The sequence below is a fragment of the Amphiura filiformis genome, chromosome 1 (genome assembly GCF_039555335.1).
Source record: "Amphiura filiformis chromosome 1, Afil_fr2py, whole genome shotgun sequence".
Classification (NCBI taxonomy): domain Eukaryota; kingdom Metazoa; phylum Echinodermata; class Ophiuroidea; order Amphilepidida; family Amphiuridae; genus Amphiura; species Amphiura filiformis.
Window position 1 is genome coordinate 64,328,264 of NC_092628.1, and position 15,573 is coordinate 64,343,836.

General features: G+C 35.5%; 1 protein-coding gene across 1 annotated transcript; it reads right to left on the reverse strand.

The window, feature by feature from the left end:
- Window positions 1–1,634: 1,634 nt before the first annotated feature.
- Window positions 1,635–8,454, reverse strand: LOC140150933 (uncharacterized). Its single transcript, XM_072173091.1, has one exon. The coding sequence runs from the start codon at window positions 8,271–8,273 to the stop codon at window positions 7,020–7,022; it is 1,254 nt and encodes a 417-aa protein (XP_072029192.1). The 5' UTR covers window positions 8,274–8,454; the 3' UTR covers window positions 1,635–7,019.
- Between the last annotated feature and the right edge of the window lie 7,119 nt (window positions 8,455–15,573).

A 15,573-nucleotide genomic window follows, 5' to 3' on the forward strand; every position in this document is an offset into this window, starting at 1 on the left:
ATATTGGGTAAGAAAGAACAAAACTGAAACAAACTTATTGCTTAAACAAAGAGTTTGTGAACATACATGAAACAAGTGTTTACAGATTATGGGCAAAGAGTGTATGATTTTGAATACGTGTCAACGATAATATTGCTTTCTATACATTAATTACATTTTGTGGTACATCGTATGTGTCCAAAACATGAAGTTGGTCCGACTTTTGAAATACAAATACGGTTTTGAACATTGAATGCACAAAAAAGTTGAGGTAAATTCAAAGGGACAAATAACATAATCCCTTTGATTAACCGTGAATTAAATTATGCACAAACAATCATTTTATTTAATAGCAAATGGGCATAAATGGATTTAAACTATCCACCTTCTTATATCAATGATATCACTTGTTCTCTAAAATCCCAAGTTATCGTTAGAAAAAAATACAAAGAATTTCTATTTTTTTAAACCGATTGTTATATAGGGCCACGTTTGAAGGATGTTTTAGAATTACAACATTCAATGCCAAAAACCACAGATAATTGGCACGACTTGCTGTATAGAAACACCGCATACTAAATTCCGGTGAATCCAATCATCTATATCTAATGTATCGTTTTATTTTAACTCACCTGACAACTCAAAGAAGAATCCCCCCTATATTCTCGAAAAAAGTTAAAAGTTCAAAATGGTACAAACAGGACAAAATATGTATAGCCTAGAGGTATAGACAGGCAATATTTTAAAATTCTTCAGCTATTGTGCCAAAAGGTCACAATTAGGTGACTTTTATGGATTATGAACGAGATTATGAAACCAATGGACTAATTCAACGATAAAATCTCATAATCCTATATGAAATGCATGGCGAATCACCAAAAGCTACATATTTTTAAGAATTTTAGCACCTTATTCAAATATAATGATCATATCGATATGCTTGTGTTTCAAAGTATACACACAGAAGAAATAAAATTAGCCCTGTTGATCAAGAAATATTTCCGAGTTTTGATGATTTGGATTGAAATATTTGTGGTCCAGGCAAGTTATGTTCTTCTGAATTATCTAGAGTACATGTTGACTATTTTTGTTTAAAACCAAAACCCACCAAATTCCATTAGAATTTGTGTGGTAAGTACCATAGAATACCATATATGAAAAAATGATTACGCATTTCTGTTTTTCTTGCAAACGTCACCTTTTACGGTTCACTTATTTGGGTTTTTTACCATGTCTATGACGTCACCACTGAATAAATAAAACCACCCATCAGTGGGTGTTAACAACAGCAAAGATGTAACTGTTTCTTTTCATTTTATTTTACACACGTTTTTGTTGTATATAAGAACACATAATATAACAGTTTCTCCATGGCTTGAAATACTGGTGTTTTCCTATATAATTATACTCCATTAATCATAACATAAGCCTTACTGATAGGTCATTATTTGCAAAGATATGTCACCATGATCACCTACCTGTGTCCTTTAATTTGTTTCATTTTGAATCAAATCATATCATTGTCATTCAATGACGACCAACTTTGGTATTCCACAAGAAAAACTGTTTTTAGAAATGATATTCTTGTTGTCATTATTCTTGTAAAATATGTTTAGAAGCTCAACATTAATACATGCCAGATTGCTTAACATCAATTAATGGCTTGCAATACCCATCAAAGAGTTTGCAAGAAAGTATTTAATTGATAAAAACAGTTTCATGGTATATACATAATTATATAGTTAGGCATACATGATGTTCACACATGTAATATAAACTTTGAAATAAGGTATTATTATCTTTATGCCAAAAGTTAAGAAAACTAACGGTCCCGTAAAACCTCGTCTAAACGAATATAGGGTGCTTCTGATGAAAGTTAAATGAATCCAAGCGCCATGGTGTTTGAGCAAATAAATGACAGATCCAAGCATATACAAACAAGTATTATTGTAAGACCAAATTATTGTATTGGCATATTTACGCATGTATCGTATTAATTTAGCTTTCATATATGCTTGTAGACGAGGTTTTACGGTATGTAGTTATGCAGCGGTGATTCAGAGGGACAAATTGCGAAGTCCTGATCTGGTCACCCTTCTTTGAAACTTTCTATGTATGCCCATGCATTGCATACCCATGTGAATTTTTATTCTTATAGCTAAATGGGGCTATTGAAGATACTGTCAGATATATCCCCTTTTATTTTTAAGCCGAACAACTACGGCAAAGAAAATTGGAATTTACTACAAACGCACATGTCGCCAAAATAACACTCGCATCATTCATTGCTGAATGAAAATAATATCTGACTTGTATTTGGTTCAAAATGCTAATAAAATAATAGTATACAGGCAATCCTGATAGCTGTAATTGTTTTTGAGTAGTATTATAGCTTCAACATTCCACGTACATGATAAAGACTTAAATTACCATTCATTTATCATTAAAGGCATGCACATTATCTAATGTCAACATTAAAGGCACATTTTATAGTAACATCAAACCTGAATTGATTATGATAGACCACATTCACATTGATACGCCTATACATCAAAGTTACCCTTACACAAATAACAGATTCAGAGATATTTGCATGTAGAAAAATATTGGTTAATTAATACAATTTTTACTGGTACTGTCTTACATGTAATTATGTATCGATAATTACTCTGACCCAATTGATTTTTAAATAATTAAAACTGTTAAAATTCAATCACACGTGTGCCACCATGGATATATGCATGGGACAAAGCAGCCGAGAGAAAAAAAACTGAGAGCTACGGTATAATTATAGGCTTTTGGCTTATTAATATTATGTTTTGGCGTATAACTATAAACCTTGCTGCGAAAATCCGCCGGAAAATCCACAAAATGTAGGGACTTAACCGGACTTGCATTTCAAAAATAATAGCATAATATATGTTTTCAAATGTTTCTGTTTAGAATAAAAAGGTTTTGGATAATAACAGAATCATTTAAACAATACACACAAAACATGCAATGATTATATCAGGAAATAATAAGCTTCCTTATTGCGACAGTTATTTTTTGTTTTGCCTGTCTTAATTATTATGATCATGATTATTTCCATATCTAACTTAAAAATGAGTTGAACATAATATTTCTACCCGGTGTAGCCTACATTCAAAACATATCAGCAGATGGTGTACATGTACATGCAATTAACGCATATAGCTGTTATAGGAAATGGACATAGAGTGTGAACTTTCCCTATGCGAATGTAAATCGGAATGCATATATCATGATATAGATTATTGACATCGAATTTATAATGAGATGGATCAATGGCTCGAGAAATTATTGAATATTGTCTGAAATTGTATTTCCCATGCTGCACAAAGTAAATTCTGGTCAATTGGTTGATTGCGTTCATTCAAAATTTATTTTATTTACTGTACACGCAATGACAGCAAAAATATCTAAAATTCCAATCGAAAGTATAATTATTTTCAACTCGTATTTTGTACCCGTTAGCAATCTAAGAAATAGTTAGAGCGTGTGATGTAATTTGACATATTTTCTTGAACACCTGAATACAGATTCGTAATTTGATAATCAAATACCTGGAAATTATTGGTAGCAAGCATATATAATTATTACCTCATAACACACAAACACACAAAATATTTTCTCTTTAATAATATTTCGATTTTATGGAAGTATAGAACTATATAGCCATATTCTGAGCTATACAATTTACAAATACTTTGCAAAAAATGATCTGGAATTCTACCTGAAACCCGGGCCTGAAACGTACCAAACCTCGGTATTTTGTCTACCTTCACATTTACAGAAAATTAATTGTACCGTGTCAACCTATATGGTATTTGTACCAGTCTGTTGTATTTGTGATTGATGTTGTCTGCCTCAGATAATGCAGCGGTTTGCCTTAACCCTACATAGCAACCAAACACACCTTCAAACCATACAACAGCCTTAACAAAAGCTTTGGACAGTTGAAGCTAGTTGAACAGAAGAAAAGAACGTACAAAACAGAAAAACAGGAAGTTCGCTGCCAGTTGTAAGAATCTATGGCAATTTTCCAGCATTTATATTATAAGATTTGAGCGGAATGCATTTGACGTTTTTGTCGAAGTAGTCTCTTGAAGAGAATTATTGTCTTGATTGACAAATTGTTGGTTGTTATACTTTACATGTTATGTGTGTACATTGCACCTTGGTTAAACTAAATCCCCAATGACAGCTTGTTTTTCTTCCATTCAGCAGCATTCATGAGCTTTCATGCATACATTTTGAGTACCTACAAGTGTATAAATCAAAATACTCATGTATTATAGAATTCATTCGAGTTTTCTAAACAACCTTCTTAACCTTAAATCACTAAGAAATATCACATCTGATTGGATCAATGGGGATATAGATAGTATGTATTTAAAATTTCAGTTAGAGACCCATTCGTTTGCTTTTCCAAGCACTGCCTCATGCAGATTCGTGCAGTTTTGACACAATCGGGACAATGGAGTCATACATACGAAGTACTTTGTTGGACTATTTAGGCTAATGTGTTCGACGCTAAATTAAATTTTGCAACTTTTTGTTGCCTTCAAGTCGCACAGTACTGGTTATATGCACCCCTCCTTCCGGAGCCTTATGTGCATCAGGCTCAATCAATTTTCTCATTTTTTTCTCAAAAATCAAACCATTTTTTGTAAAAGGTGAAACCTGTATCTCAATGGATATTTTCTGAGTATTGAAAAGGTATTAATGATATTAACAATTCGGTAGGTTTACGGTTCTTGAGTTACAGGTAAAATGTCAACCAATGTAAGTTCTTTGTATTTTGGCCAATAAGTCAAGAACTAAATAGCGTATCAACATCCGAATGCGATTAATGAAATTTTCAGAAAATTTCCAATAATATGATGAATACGAGTATATCAATTCTTACCAAATGTTCTGTGATAAAAAATAGACAAATTGTTCCACGGATGGACGCACGTAGCCTTGCCACATGGAAATGGCAAAATTGGTCCTGTAAGGTTTTTAATACGGAATTTTGACAACTGTTTTATCAAACAAACTCAGTCTTTTTGCAGATCATGTAGCTAACATACATGATATAATTTATGTGTCCCTGATTTACACACACACCCCCCCTGACTGTTTAAGGTTATAGCAACTATTTTAAACTGTTGTAATTTGGTAGTTTGCGAATGGTAGTGAGCTTTGGCAAAAATTGCATTGATCATTTCATAGCGAATGTGTAGAAGAATTCAAATATCACAGATATACTTTTGTAGGTCCTGTATAGTTCTTGAGTTCTCTGTTGTAAAGAGGGCTGAGAAATCAACACTTTTGTAAACGTACATAACTCTTTTGCAACAATAAATCAAGCAGGTTTTCAAAGTATATACTAGTAAATGATTTATAGAATGAACTTTTGCAAAACATCAAAGTGTTATTTTTCAATAATATATTGATTTAGATAATGAAAATCGATTTTTTTTTTTGGCTGCATCGACCAACGATACCTTGTCTACCCTTACAACCATTTTTGTTGGTGGGGGAAACAGAAAATTATGATAACTGTAGACATACTTTATGAGTGAAATTATCACACTCACGAAACATTCATCAAAGCATTTTCAATCAAGCGATTTAATTTAAAGTATTCGCGGTATTACATAACTATCTCAACAACTTGTCATGCTTGTGTATTGTCTTTTGATTTCAATGTAAATTTTGACTGGTGACATTCAGGAATGGCACCAGCGGATAACATTACTAGTAAACCAATGATGTAAAGCACAAAGAGCACTTAATAACAGGTCTAAGAAAACACACTTACCAGGCTACTATGTTTGCCTTTACGTAAAGGAGGCATTATCTCCTCGCAGACGTTATGTTAACAATATTGGGTAACGCAAATATCATGAAATAATCATAGCTTAGAAATAACATAATGCATCTCGTTCAATATAAATTTGATTAACCGCATATACATTGCAAACTGTTAGCTTCACAATCAGTGCGCATTTTACAGAAATATTTAAAGGTCCCATAACACAATTATTGATAAGTAATTTCACAATTTTGCATGCAGCTGTAAAAGTCAATTCAATTTAAAATAAAAATTCTTATAATTATCCAAGCTGCATGTACATAATATATTTCATTAAATCAATAGTTTTGTAAATTATATAGCAGCCTAGCGTCACCGACACCAATATCATCAGGCATATAAATCACAACGCTATTGAAAAAATGCTATTACATTACAAATATATAACAACTGGTACTACCATTCGAGGGTTCTATTATAATAGTCACGGTACCGTTAGCAAGTTAAAAGGGCCAAGCCTTGAAAATGGAGCCATTAAAAGTGTTCATGCGCTGACAAAATAATGCAGCTGCTGTTATTGTTTGTTGTGACAAAATATATTTTTGTCTTATTATAATAGCAATTATATATGCAGACCACTATTGCAAATTTGCAGTTTATATTTGTAGTTACAACCGTCTCACTACCAGTGTAAACCATTTACCTGGTTACCATGGTGACCTAGACTATCTCACATCCATTATCTCTTTATCTCAGTCAACAAGTCTCATATTTCTATGTTTGATCAAATACCTGAAAACTGTAAACCAAATGTCACACAGCATTCTGTAAACTTACATACAGAGTCAAGTTTGGAAAAATATGTTTTTGCCAAAGTGTTATTTTTTGTTTTTGTTCAATTGGATTGTACTTCTTTGTAAAGACTCTCCTTGTATCTACATACATTAACACTATAAAATACTACAAAAAAATTGTTTTTGGACATTTTTGGAGAAAACAATACAATACACATTAATCCTGTTAATTTGGATCTACATTTTATACCATTCAAAAGAACGACGTTCCGATCAATGTTACATTTACAATACTTAGATAATCCAAAGACAAATATATTTATGGCTTATCATAAAGCCATGTTGCTGTAGTAGTAACCATTCACCCATAATTAAAATAACAATAACATTGTGTGAGGTCAATGCACATTTGTACTTGAGTTTCAAGAATCGGGAATAACCGCGAAGTCCTCAGAGAATCGTACAGATTTTCTTTTTGCCCTTTTAGAACCATCTTTATCTGGTGATTCTTCATCATCGCTTTCACTCCTTGGTGACGAGACCTCACCCCTGAATGCTACAGTTGTTGTACTCCCTGCTTTTAAAGGACTTGCAGGATTCTTCAGAATTGACATCAATGGATTGATAGCAACGACAATCTCTTGTTCATCATCTTCCAGTTCTGAAGAACCATTATGAGTACTGCTATCATTGTCACTGATATTGTCTTTGTCACTTTCAGAAGACAGGTCTAAGTTTTCTTTGTCATCTGCAAGTTTTGCCATGCCTGCTTTGAGTGCTTCACTGTCGCTCTTTGACCTCCGCAATGGAACATGTGTACTACTAGTTGCAGCACTGGAAGAACTACTCGTAGCAGTTGTACCACCTTCTCGCTTTTTAACTGGTTTGTCAAGAAGACCTAGTTTATCTTTTTCAAAATCACGTTTTGCAAGAGCTTCGGCAAATGCTCTGTTGCCATCGACAACTTCCTTACTTTTCTTTCCTTTGGCTTTAGACTTTGGTTTTGGCTGTTCTTGTACAGGTGGTTTCTTATACTCAACATTTAATGTCACCCTAATTGCAGACACAGCTGGTGTCGATTTTGATTTGTGAAGTTTTTGATGTTCAAGCCTTCCTCTCTCGTGTAATATATGCAATGTGGTAGGCTTACTCTGTCTTGTAGCTTCATCAACAGAAGTTGGTTGGTCGATTTCTCCTGCAGCAGAAGCTCTTTGGAAGGCTTTCACCAACAGCAATGTAAGATCTCTAGCAACGGAAGGTGAGTCGCATAGGAAACCATGACAATACCACCTGCAACTACCTGGGGTGGGTTGAGTACGTACAACTACTGCGAATACCTTGTCGTGTCCAGGAACAGCTGTTCCAAAGGATATATCCACAACTGGTAGGAGTGTTTTGCTGCCATTGGATACTCCATTAGGAGGACTCGAGGCTTCATTACACATAATGACTCCTTCACGTGCTACCTCAACCACCATTCGCTGGGCATTTTTGCCCTTCGATTGCTTGTAGTTTTTGTACATATTATTCACAGTTTTGAGTGTACAATCCAATCCACTTTCGCCGTCCGTCTCCATCTTACCCAAATAATAAGCACCATATTTGCAGTTTTTGGAACCGAATTTACGCGGCTCAAAAGTACCACTTCGTCTCTTCCAAAACGCCATGGTTAACATGTAGTAAATGACAGTAATTTATTCAAATGTCCATTTAAAGATCATGTATTCCAATTATAACAGTACATGTATGCAGTCATTTCATTTGTGTTATTTAATACCAAAATTGCTTCCAAAGCGTACGCTTGCATTAACGCATCGGTAGATAATGACAAGGCTGTGAGAATTTCACATACGTAGCAGTCGATATCAATTGCTAGCCAGTGTTTCTAGTCTCTGAACTCTTTATCCTCTCAGCTCCGCTCATATTTTAAATAGCACTTTGATTGAAGCCTATTATAATAGGAGTATATAATTTGAGCTCTCTGAACTTGGGTTTCATAAACAAGTGGCCTTTGTCTCCAGTTTGAAAAGCAAAAGGTATTTAAAGAGTAGAGTAGAAGAAACCATATCAATATGTGACAATAGGTTGGCTGTTGGCAGGTCACTCGTTATTTAGTGTAACGGGAAGTAGGAAACATAATGGCACGAATGACCAGAATTAAATTAATTTTACTTCTTCTTTCGATTAAAAAGTTTGGTTTCTTTTTGTAAGTGGTCCGACATTATATAGTGGAGTTAAGGTTTAGGAGTAATTAATTACATAATGTCGAATCTTGGACAGTATTAAAGTCTGCGTAGTGATCACAGTCTCAATTCTATACGAAAGGCATGTGTAATAACTAAGGGGCTGTGCAATAATTATGAGCTCCCCCCACCGGAGGTAAAATTTCCGAACGGCCCGCCAAAAATCGCCCCCCCCCTCCGCCTGCCAAAAATCGTTGCCCCCCCTCGGCCCGCCAAACAATATTTGCCACCCCCTTTACACATGCCAAATTTTTAGGATCCCAATTTGCAAACTTTAACTGGTCTATAGATACATGTCGCGAGCGCAGCGAGCAGGAAAATTTGCATATTCAAGTTTTCCTACGCCTTTTTAGAGCGTTTTATTTAAAAGGCGCCCCATGAATGTGTGTCAAAAATCGCTTGACCCCCCCTCGGCTGGCCACAAATTGCTACCCTCCCCCAGGGCTCATAATTATTGCACAGCCCCTTAAATTGCCAAAATTAATTTCTCTTTCATATTTGAACATACAGTGTGTTTCAAAATGATTAGCAGTTTTGTTTCCATGGTTTGAAGTTTTACTAGTACTGACCATCCACGTGATTAAGGTAATGATACCCTAAACTCTGTTGATTGTATAAATTAAAACATTGAACTTGTACTGATAATACGGTACTCATTATTTTGAGAAACCCTGTATTTCTCAAAAACATGAAAAACAACAAAGCCTTTAGATTTGAAAGTGCACTATTTGGATTTGTCAAAGTTATAAGCTAAAGGATTGTTTGCAAAGGTCCCGGGCAAGGGTATTTACAATAGAGTTTTGTTCAGATGCCTTATACTAACCCCAGTTTCGATCAAAATCTTTGTACATGTTAGAGGCTATAGGCAAAATATAATACGTTACCAAGGGGGTGCGGATTCAGTCAGGGGGCGTACTACCCAGTTTATAAACGGTGACGTTTTGATGACAATGTGCCACATATCCTAGCATGTTGTTTGGGTCCCAAGTAGGCCAAACATATTTATACTTGTTTACAACAAATTCTATAGATCCAGCAGAAGGGGGCCATCTTGTTTTTCAAAATGGCGCCCATTTTGGCAATAAATCCCCAATCACAAGGGGGCGCAGCACTAATTCAGCGTCCCATAGGATAACGTGTGAATTCGGCCTACTTCAAGCGCCATTTCTGGCGTCCCTGCAATACTTGGCAAAATAAATTTGGTATCAAATTAAAGCTCTGTTTCTCTAGATTCCAAAACTTTTGTCGGCATATATCGATGACCATCGACTTTTTTCGCTATTTTGCGGTGCAAAAAAAATAGCTAAAATATACTAAACTCACCACTCACATTTCAAAATCGGGTTTCTCTTAATCCGCCACAGACAATTGCTTTTGAGATCCATTGTCCAGTTTTTTTCTGCATGTTATCATTAAAGACACTTGTCGAATTCATATGAGCCAATATTGAGTGATTTAAAGTGAACATGTCGGTAGATATGGTCGCTACAATCTCATATTCACTATGGACTATATTAGCCGAATTTCGTTGTTACATAAAATGCGGAGTGATTTAGTGTTGCGCCCTATATGTTTCAAACTGGTCCTTCCCAATGTGATTTTTATATTGACACAGTAACGAATGTTTTAGGCTCAAGATATTAATAAGTTATGTCAGGTAGGCATGCAGTAGCAATAATATCGATTATTTTGAAATTCGAAATGTACAGAATACTGTACAGTTTCCAGATAACTATCAATGACTTGCCAGGGTATTCCTCCCGGTATTCCTCAGCTGATAAAAGCATTTGGTGAACAACAAGAACCACTTGGAAAGGCAATACTACAGTATAATTATGTAGATGGTTTTGGAGATTTTTATATTTATAAGAACAGTAAGAACAGCCAACTAGGAGCTTCATCTTGCCACAACGGGGTGCTTCTTGAAATACTTCTTTGCTCATGATAAGCTTAATTACGCCCGAATCATCCCAGTGTACTTGGCAGATATGAGGAGCCTGGCTAATTCAGACCCTGAGATATATAGCGAGTTTATAGAAGGAAACTGGGTGGTGAACAAAAACGCCATCTCATTTTGTGCTATGGGGCCGACCATGCTTTGCTTTGGAACAAATCAATAGATTGATGAAAGTTAATGGAGTACTAATCGGAATTACACAAAACCAAACCCCAACGCTCTCACTAAGTTCTTTCTTGAAGAACGTGTATACCAGAGCTTTCCAATATTGCCAATGAAGTTTGTGAAATGAAGCTGGGTTGAAATCTGCAAAGACAGCAAAGCACCACGAGCTTTCTGATGACACAATTCAACAAGACATCATCCAAAAAATGCGATTTGATGTGTATTGCAGTGCAGGCCATGTTTGTTGAAGCAAGGAAGGGTAATCAGCAATGAAGTCAACATATGGTTGCCAATGACAAAGCGAAAGCTTTATACATGGACGTCACGGATGGACGTCTAACAACAAAACAGTGAAGGTCAAAGATTACCGAAGACAGAGAATTATTTGCAATATTGAGCTACGCCAAAATATTAGAATGTGTGAATTCACTGCGGTGCCAAGAGCTTTGTTTGCCCCAGATGGGTCTCTTCTCTATGTCACATCCAAAAGTGACTTGAACTAGTTATTCCTCATCAAGACAAGACCGATATATATACCCACACTAAGGCCATGGACACGTCTGTGCCTGCTGGAGATCTTAAAGCAGGTATTATCACAAGTATTCACAACTCAAGATGGTTACAGAAGTGTGACCATTGTTGATGGGATGGTAGAAGTACACGGCCTTGATAAACCACAATGGATTCAGACGTGCAAACAGCTTGCCTATCATTTTGTAGATTGATTCTGGAAGAAGTATGGTCAGTATGATGAAACACACTTGATCTTTGATAGATATGACGAAGCTGCAATCTCTCTGAAAGCATCATCACAAAGAGGCGCCTAGCAGGAGACAATGCCATTGCTTACTTCATAACAGACTCCATCACTGTAGGCAAATTTAAAAAAAAGTATGAAACAGCTACTGTCACATTCAAGCACAAAGGATGAACTTACCTCTTACCTTGAACAGGAGGTTCTTCCTTATGCAACTAACAATGGGCAATGTGTCATTGTGGCTTGGCGTAACAACCCAGCAAACACAAAACGTTTTCGACATCATTCGCAAAAGGTTATAAAAGGTTGTCAGAAAAAGTTTAAATGTCGGGTTATATAAAGGGTATATTAAGAATATAAAACGTTTTCATAACCTTAGAAAACATTTTTTGATAATCTACTGCTCAGCAAACAAAAATGTTTTACAGAAAACGTTTAAAAGTCGGGTTATATAAAGGGTATAAAAACGTTTTAGTAACATTCCAAAAACATTTTTTTAAACTTGATACAAAACATTCTAAACAGAATGTTATTTTGAGGTTGAAAAAATATTTTGCGAAAAATGTTTGCCCAAAATATTTTCAATAACGTTTTAAAAACGTTTTCATGACCTTTATATAACCCGACATTTAAATGTTATTAAAAGATTTTTTTCAAAACCATTTTAAGAACATTTCTGTGTTTGCTGGGTTCAAATATTTTAACATAATGTTATTTAAGTATTGACACAATATTTGGCCAAAATGTTTGCAAAAATAGTTTACAATAACATTTTTTGAAAACATTTAAAAATATTGTTTAAGTGTGTTTTCATACAAAACGTTTTAAAACGTTATCATGACCTTCATATAACCCGACATTTTAATGTTATTAAAACGTTTTTACCTAAACCAAAAGCCAAAATATAACTTATTTAAAACGTTTTTAAAACGTTTTTGTGTTTGCTGGGAAAGCAGATGCATCCCATTGAGAGGTTAACTTGGACAGTTCAAGAAGAGGTTGAGTACAAAGCTACTGTTACATGTTATTTGTTCAGGCAACAAATGAAGGTGCTTCTACGGTGCAAATTTACTCGCCTGACACAGATGTCTTAGTTTTGGCAATCAGGTGGTTTCCACATCTTGCAGTGGACACCTACATGATTACCGGGACTGGGTAGAATCAAGCAGAGAGAGAACAGCATTAGAGTAATATAATGACACCCGAGGTCCAGCCAAAGCATCAGCACTCCCAGATTTCCACGCTCTTACTGGAGCTGATGTGAAAGTTTGGCAGGATCACCTGTTAGAAAGTGTGTCAGCAACTTGACAGCGATGTTGATATTATCCAGGCTGCTTTGTTGTCACAGAAACAATCTCTGAGTCAAATATATCTACATACCTGGAACAAATGAAATGTGACCGATACCAGGTGGTTGTTGTTTAACATTAAGCGGAATAAGTCCAAACAGAAAATATGCCCCAACCAAAGCAGCACTGTTACCTGCTCTCTCCAGAACTCATTATCAAGCTATCATATGGCATAATGACATTGTTGAATCACATCACTTCAAATGGGTGGAATTTATGGATGGGTCTTTCACAGAGATGATAACCTCTTTGCCACCAGCAGAGGCTATAACCCAGTTGGTCAAATGTGGATGCAGATTATAACGCGTTCCAGAAATCGATGCAAATGCAAGAAAAATTGCCTGTTTGGTACAGAGTTAAGCTCATGCAGTGAAGATGATGATCCGTATGATAATCTGGAATTGGATGAGGATGTGGAAAGGAGGAAGTTTAAGATTTTAATTCAGTAATTATTTTATAACACCTAGTCATCCATGGGATTTCATTAAGGTGAGCGTGGATGTGTTTTTATGTAGTATGGATTTTAGTCCAACTTCGTGCCTACCCCAGCAAACACAATACGTTATACAGAAAACGTTTATAAGTCGGGTTATATAATGGGTATAAAACGTTTTAATAACATCCAGTAAACACTTTTGAAAACATTCTAACATACCGTAATGTTATTAAGTGTTGACATTTTGCAATAACATTTTGACAACATTTTTAAAATGTCGTTATGGTAGACGTGTTTTCATATAAAACGTTTTAAAAACGTGTTCATGACCTTCATGTCCCGATATTTAAATATTATTAAAACGTTTTGACCAATAAATATAGCTAAATATGGGCTCAATCGAAAATTTGTACAAAAAGGGCTACCACTAATTAATTTTGGTTATTTATAGTGAAGTTAAATATCGGTCTTAAATTGATCTTTCAAACGACTATGCTGAAATTCACGCGAAGCGCGCGAACATTTTAACTTTGAATCGGTCAATTCGGCACCCCTATAAGGTGGCGCCCAGGGCACGTGCCCCGTACTGCCCCTTGCCCCCCGTCGCTACGCCACTAGTATAGTCTCGTTAGTCCAATCATGAACCGGGAACTAATTATAAATGTCCCATTTAAGACAAACGACCCCTAAACCTAACCCCTAACCCTAACCTAACCTAACCGTAACCTATAACCCTAACCTATAACCCATGGCCTAACCCTAATAAGCATATGGTGATGTTTCTGTCTTAAATGAGACCCGGGAATGAGACATCTACCTAATTATCATCAGGACTGGACTATTACTATTACTCTAATACCAATTAGTACATTATTAGTAACACATTTTTAGTCAGACTTGGTTTTCTTTTGACCAAAATAAAAAATGAATAGACCTAAATTTAAAAATTAAATGAAATAAAATATTTTTTTCTTCATTCATTCATTCGTTCGTTCGTTCGTTCGTTCGTTCAGGCGTTCAGGCGTTCATTCATTCATTCATTCATTCATTCATTCATTCATTCATTCATTCATTCATTCATTCATTCATTCATTCATTCATTCATTCATCCATTCGTTCGTTCATTTCATTTAATCGATAACTTAGTTCTAAATTAATTTTCAAAATGTTATTTTGCTGCTGACATACATTTTCCACACAATTTATACGCCCTCTGTAAGTGTGTGCCTATTTATTCACTATGATTTATGATGGCGCTATCTTACTTTTTGAAGCTGAACAGAACAGGAGTTTCTGAAAAGTTACAGGCAAGACCAGGCAACCATGAATAGCGAATTTGGGTTGGGGTGTATAATAAGTGTCAACCTTTTTTTTCTGTTGTGCGCCATGCGTGAACTGAAATCGCAGCTGTAATTTAAATGGGTCAAATTGCCCGTACGCAGGGGGGTGTGGGTACGACCGCTTCCCCAACAAATTTGCAAAAGTATACAAAAAGTCACCACATATCACAATTTGCGAGCGTAGCGAGGAAAAAATCATGTTTTTTACGCTTTTTTGGTCAAAAAAGGTCAACATTTTGGGAAGAAAGTCCACTTTTTACAAAATCGCGATCCCTCTTGAAAAAAAGTCCACTTTTTCAAAATCAGCACCGCCCAAAAAAATCCTGCGTACGGGCCTAATGGCCCCCTACTATACATTGATCTGATTAAACTTATAGGTCTGGCACCATATCAAATGGGATGGTTAAAGGTTTAATATTTGGATATATAGAAAAATCCGGCCATTTAAAGGGTTTTTTTTAAAATTCTGACGACCTCCTTATGAAATGCCTTCATAGAGATATGAGCCTATATCTTCATGATCTTAGTTACTTTAAAAGATGCAAAAACATAAAGCAGGAGTGAGGGGGAGTCAACAATTACGTGTAGGTTTACCCCCGGAGTGAATTATAGGGGTCAAGCTTTTTATTTTTTGCAGGGCTCAGAGGGATGACCAGGTCTAAAGGGGGAAAGGCGAGCGATTTTTGGCACATCTTCCAATATTTTAATATTGGAAGATGTGCCAAAAAT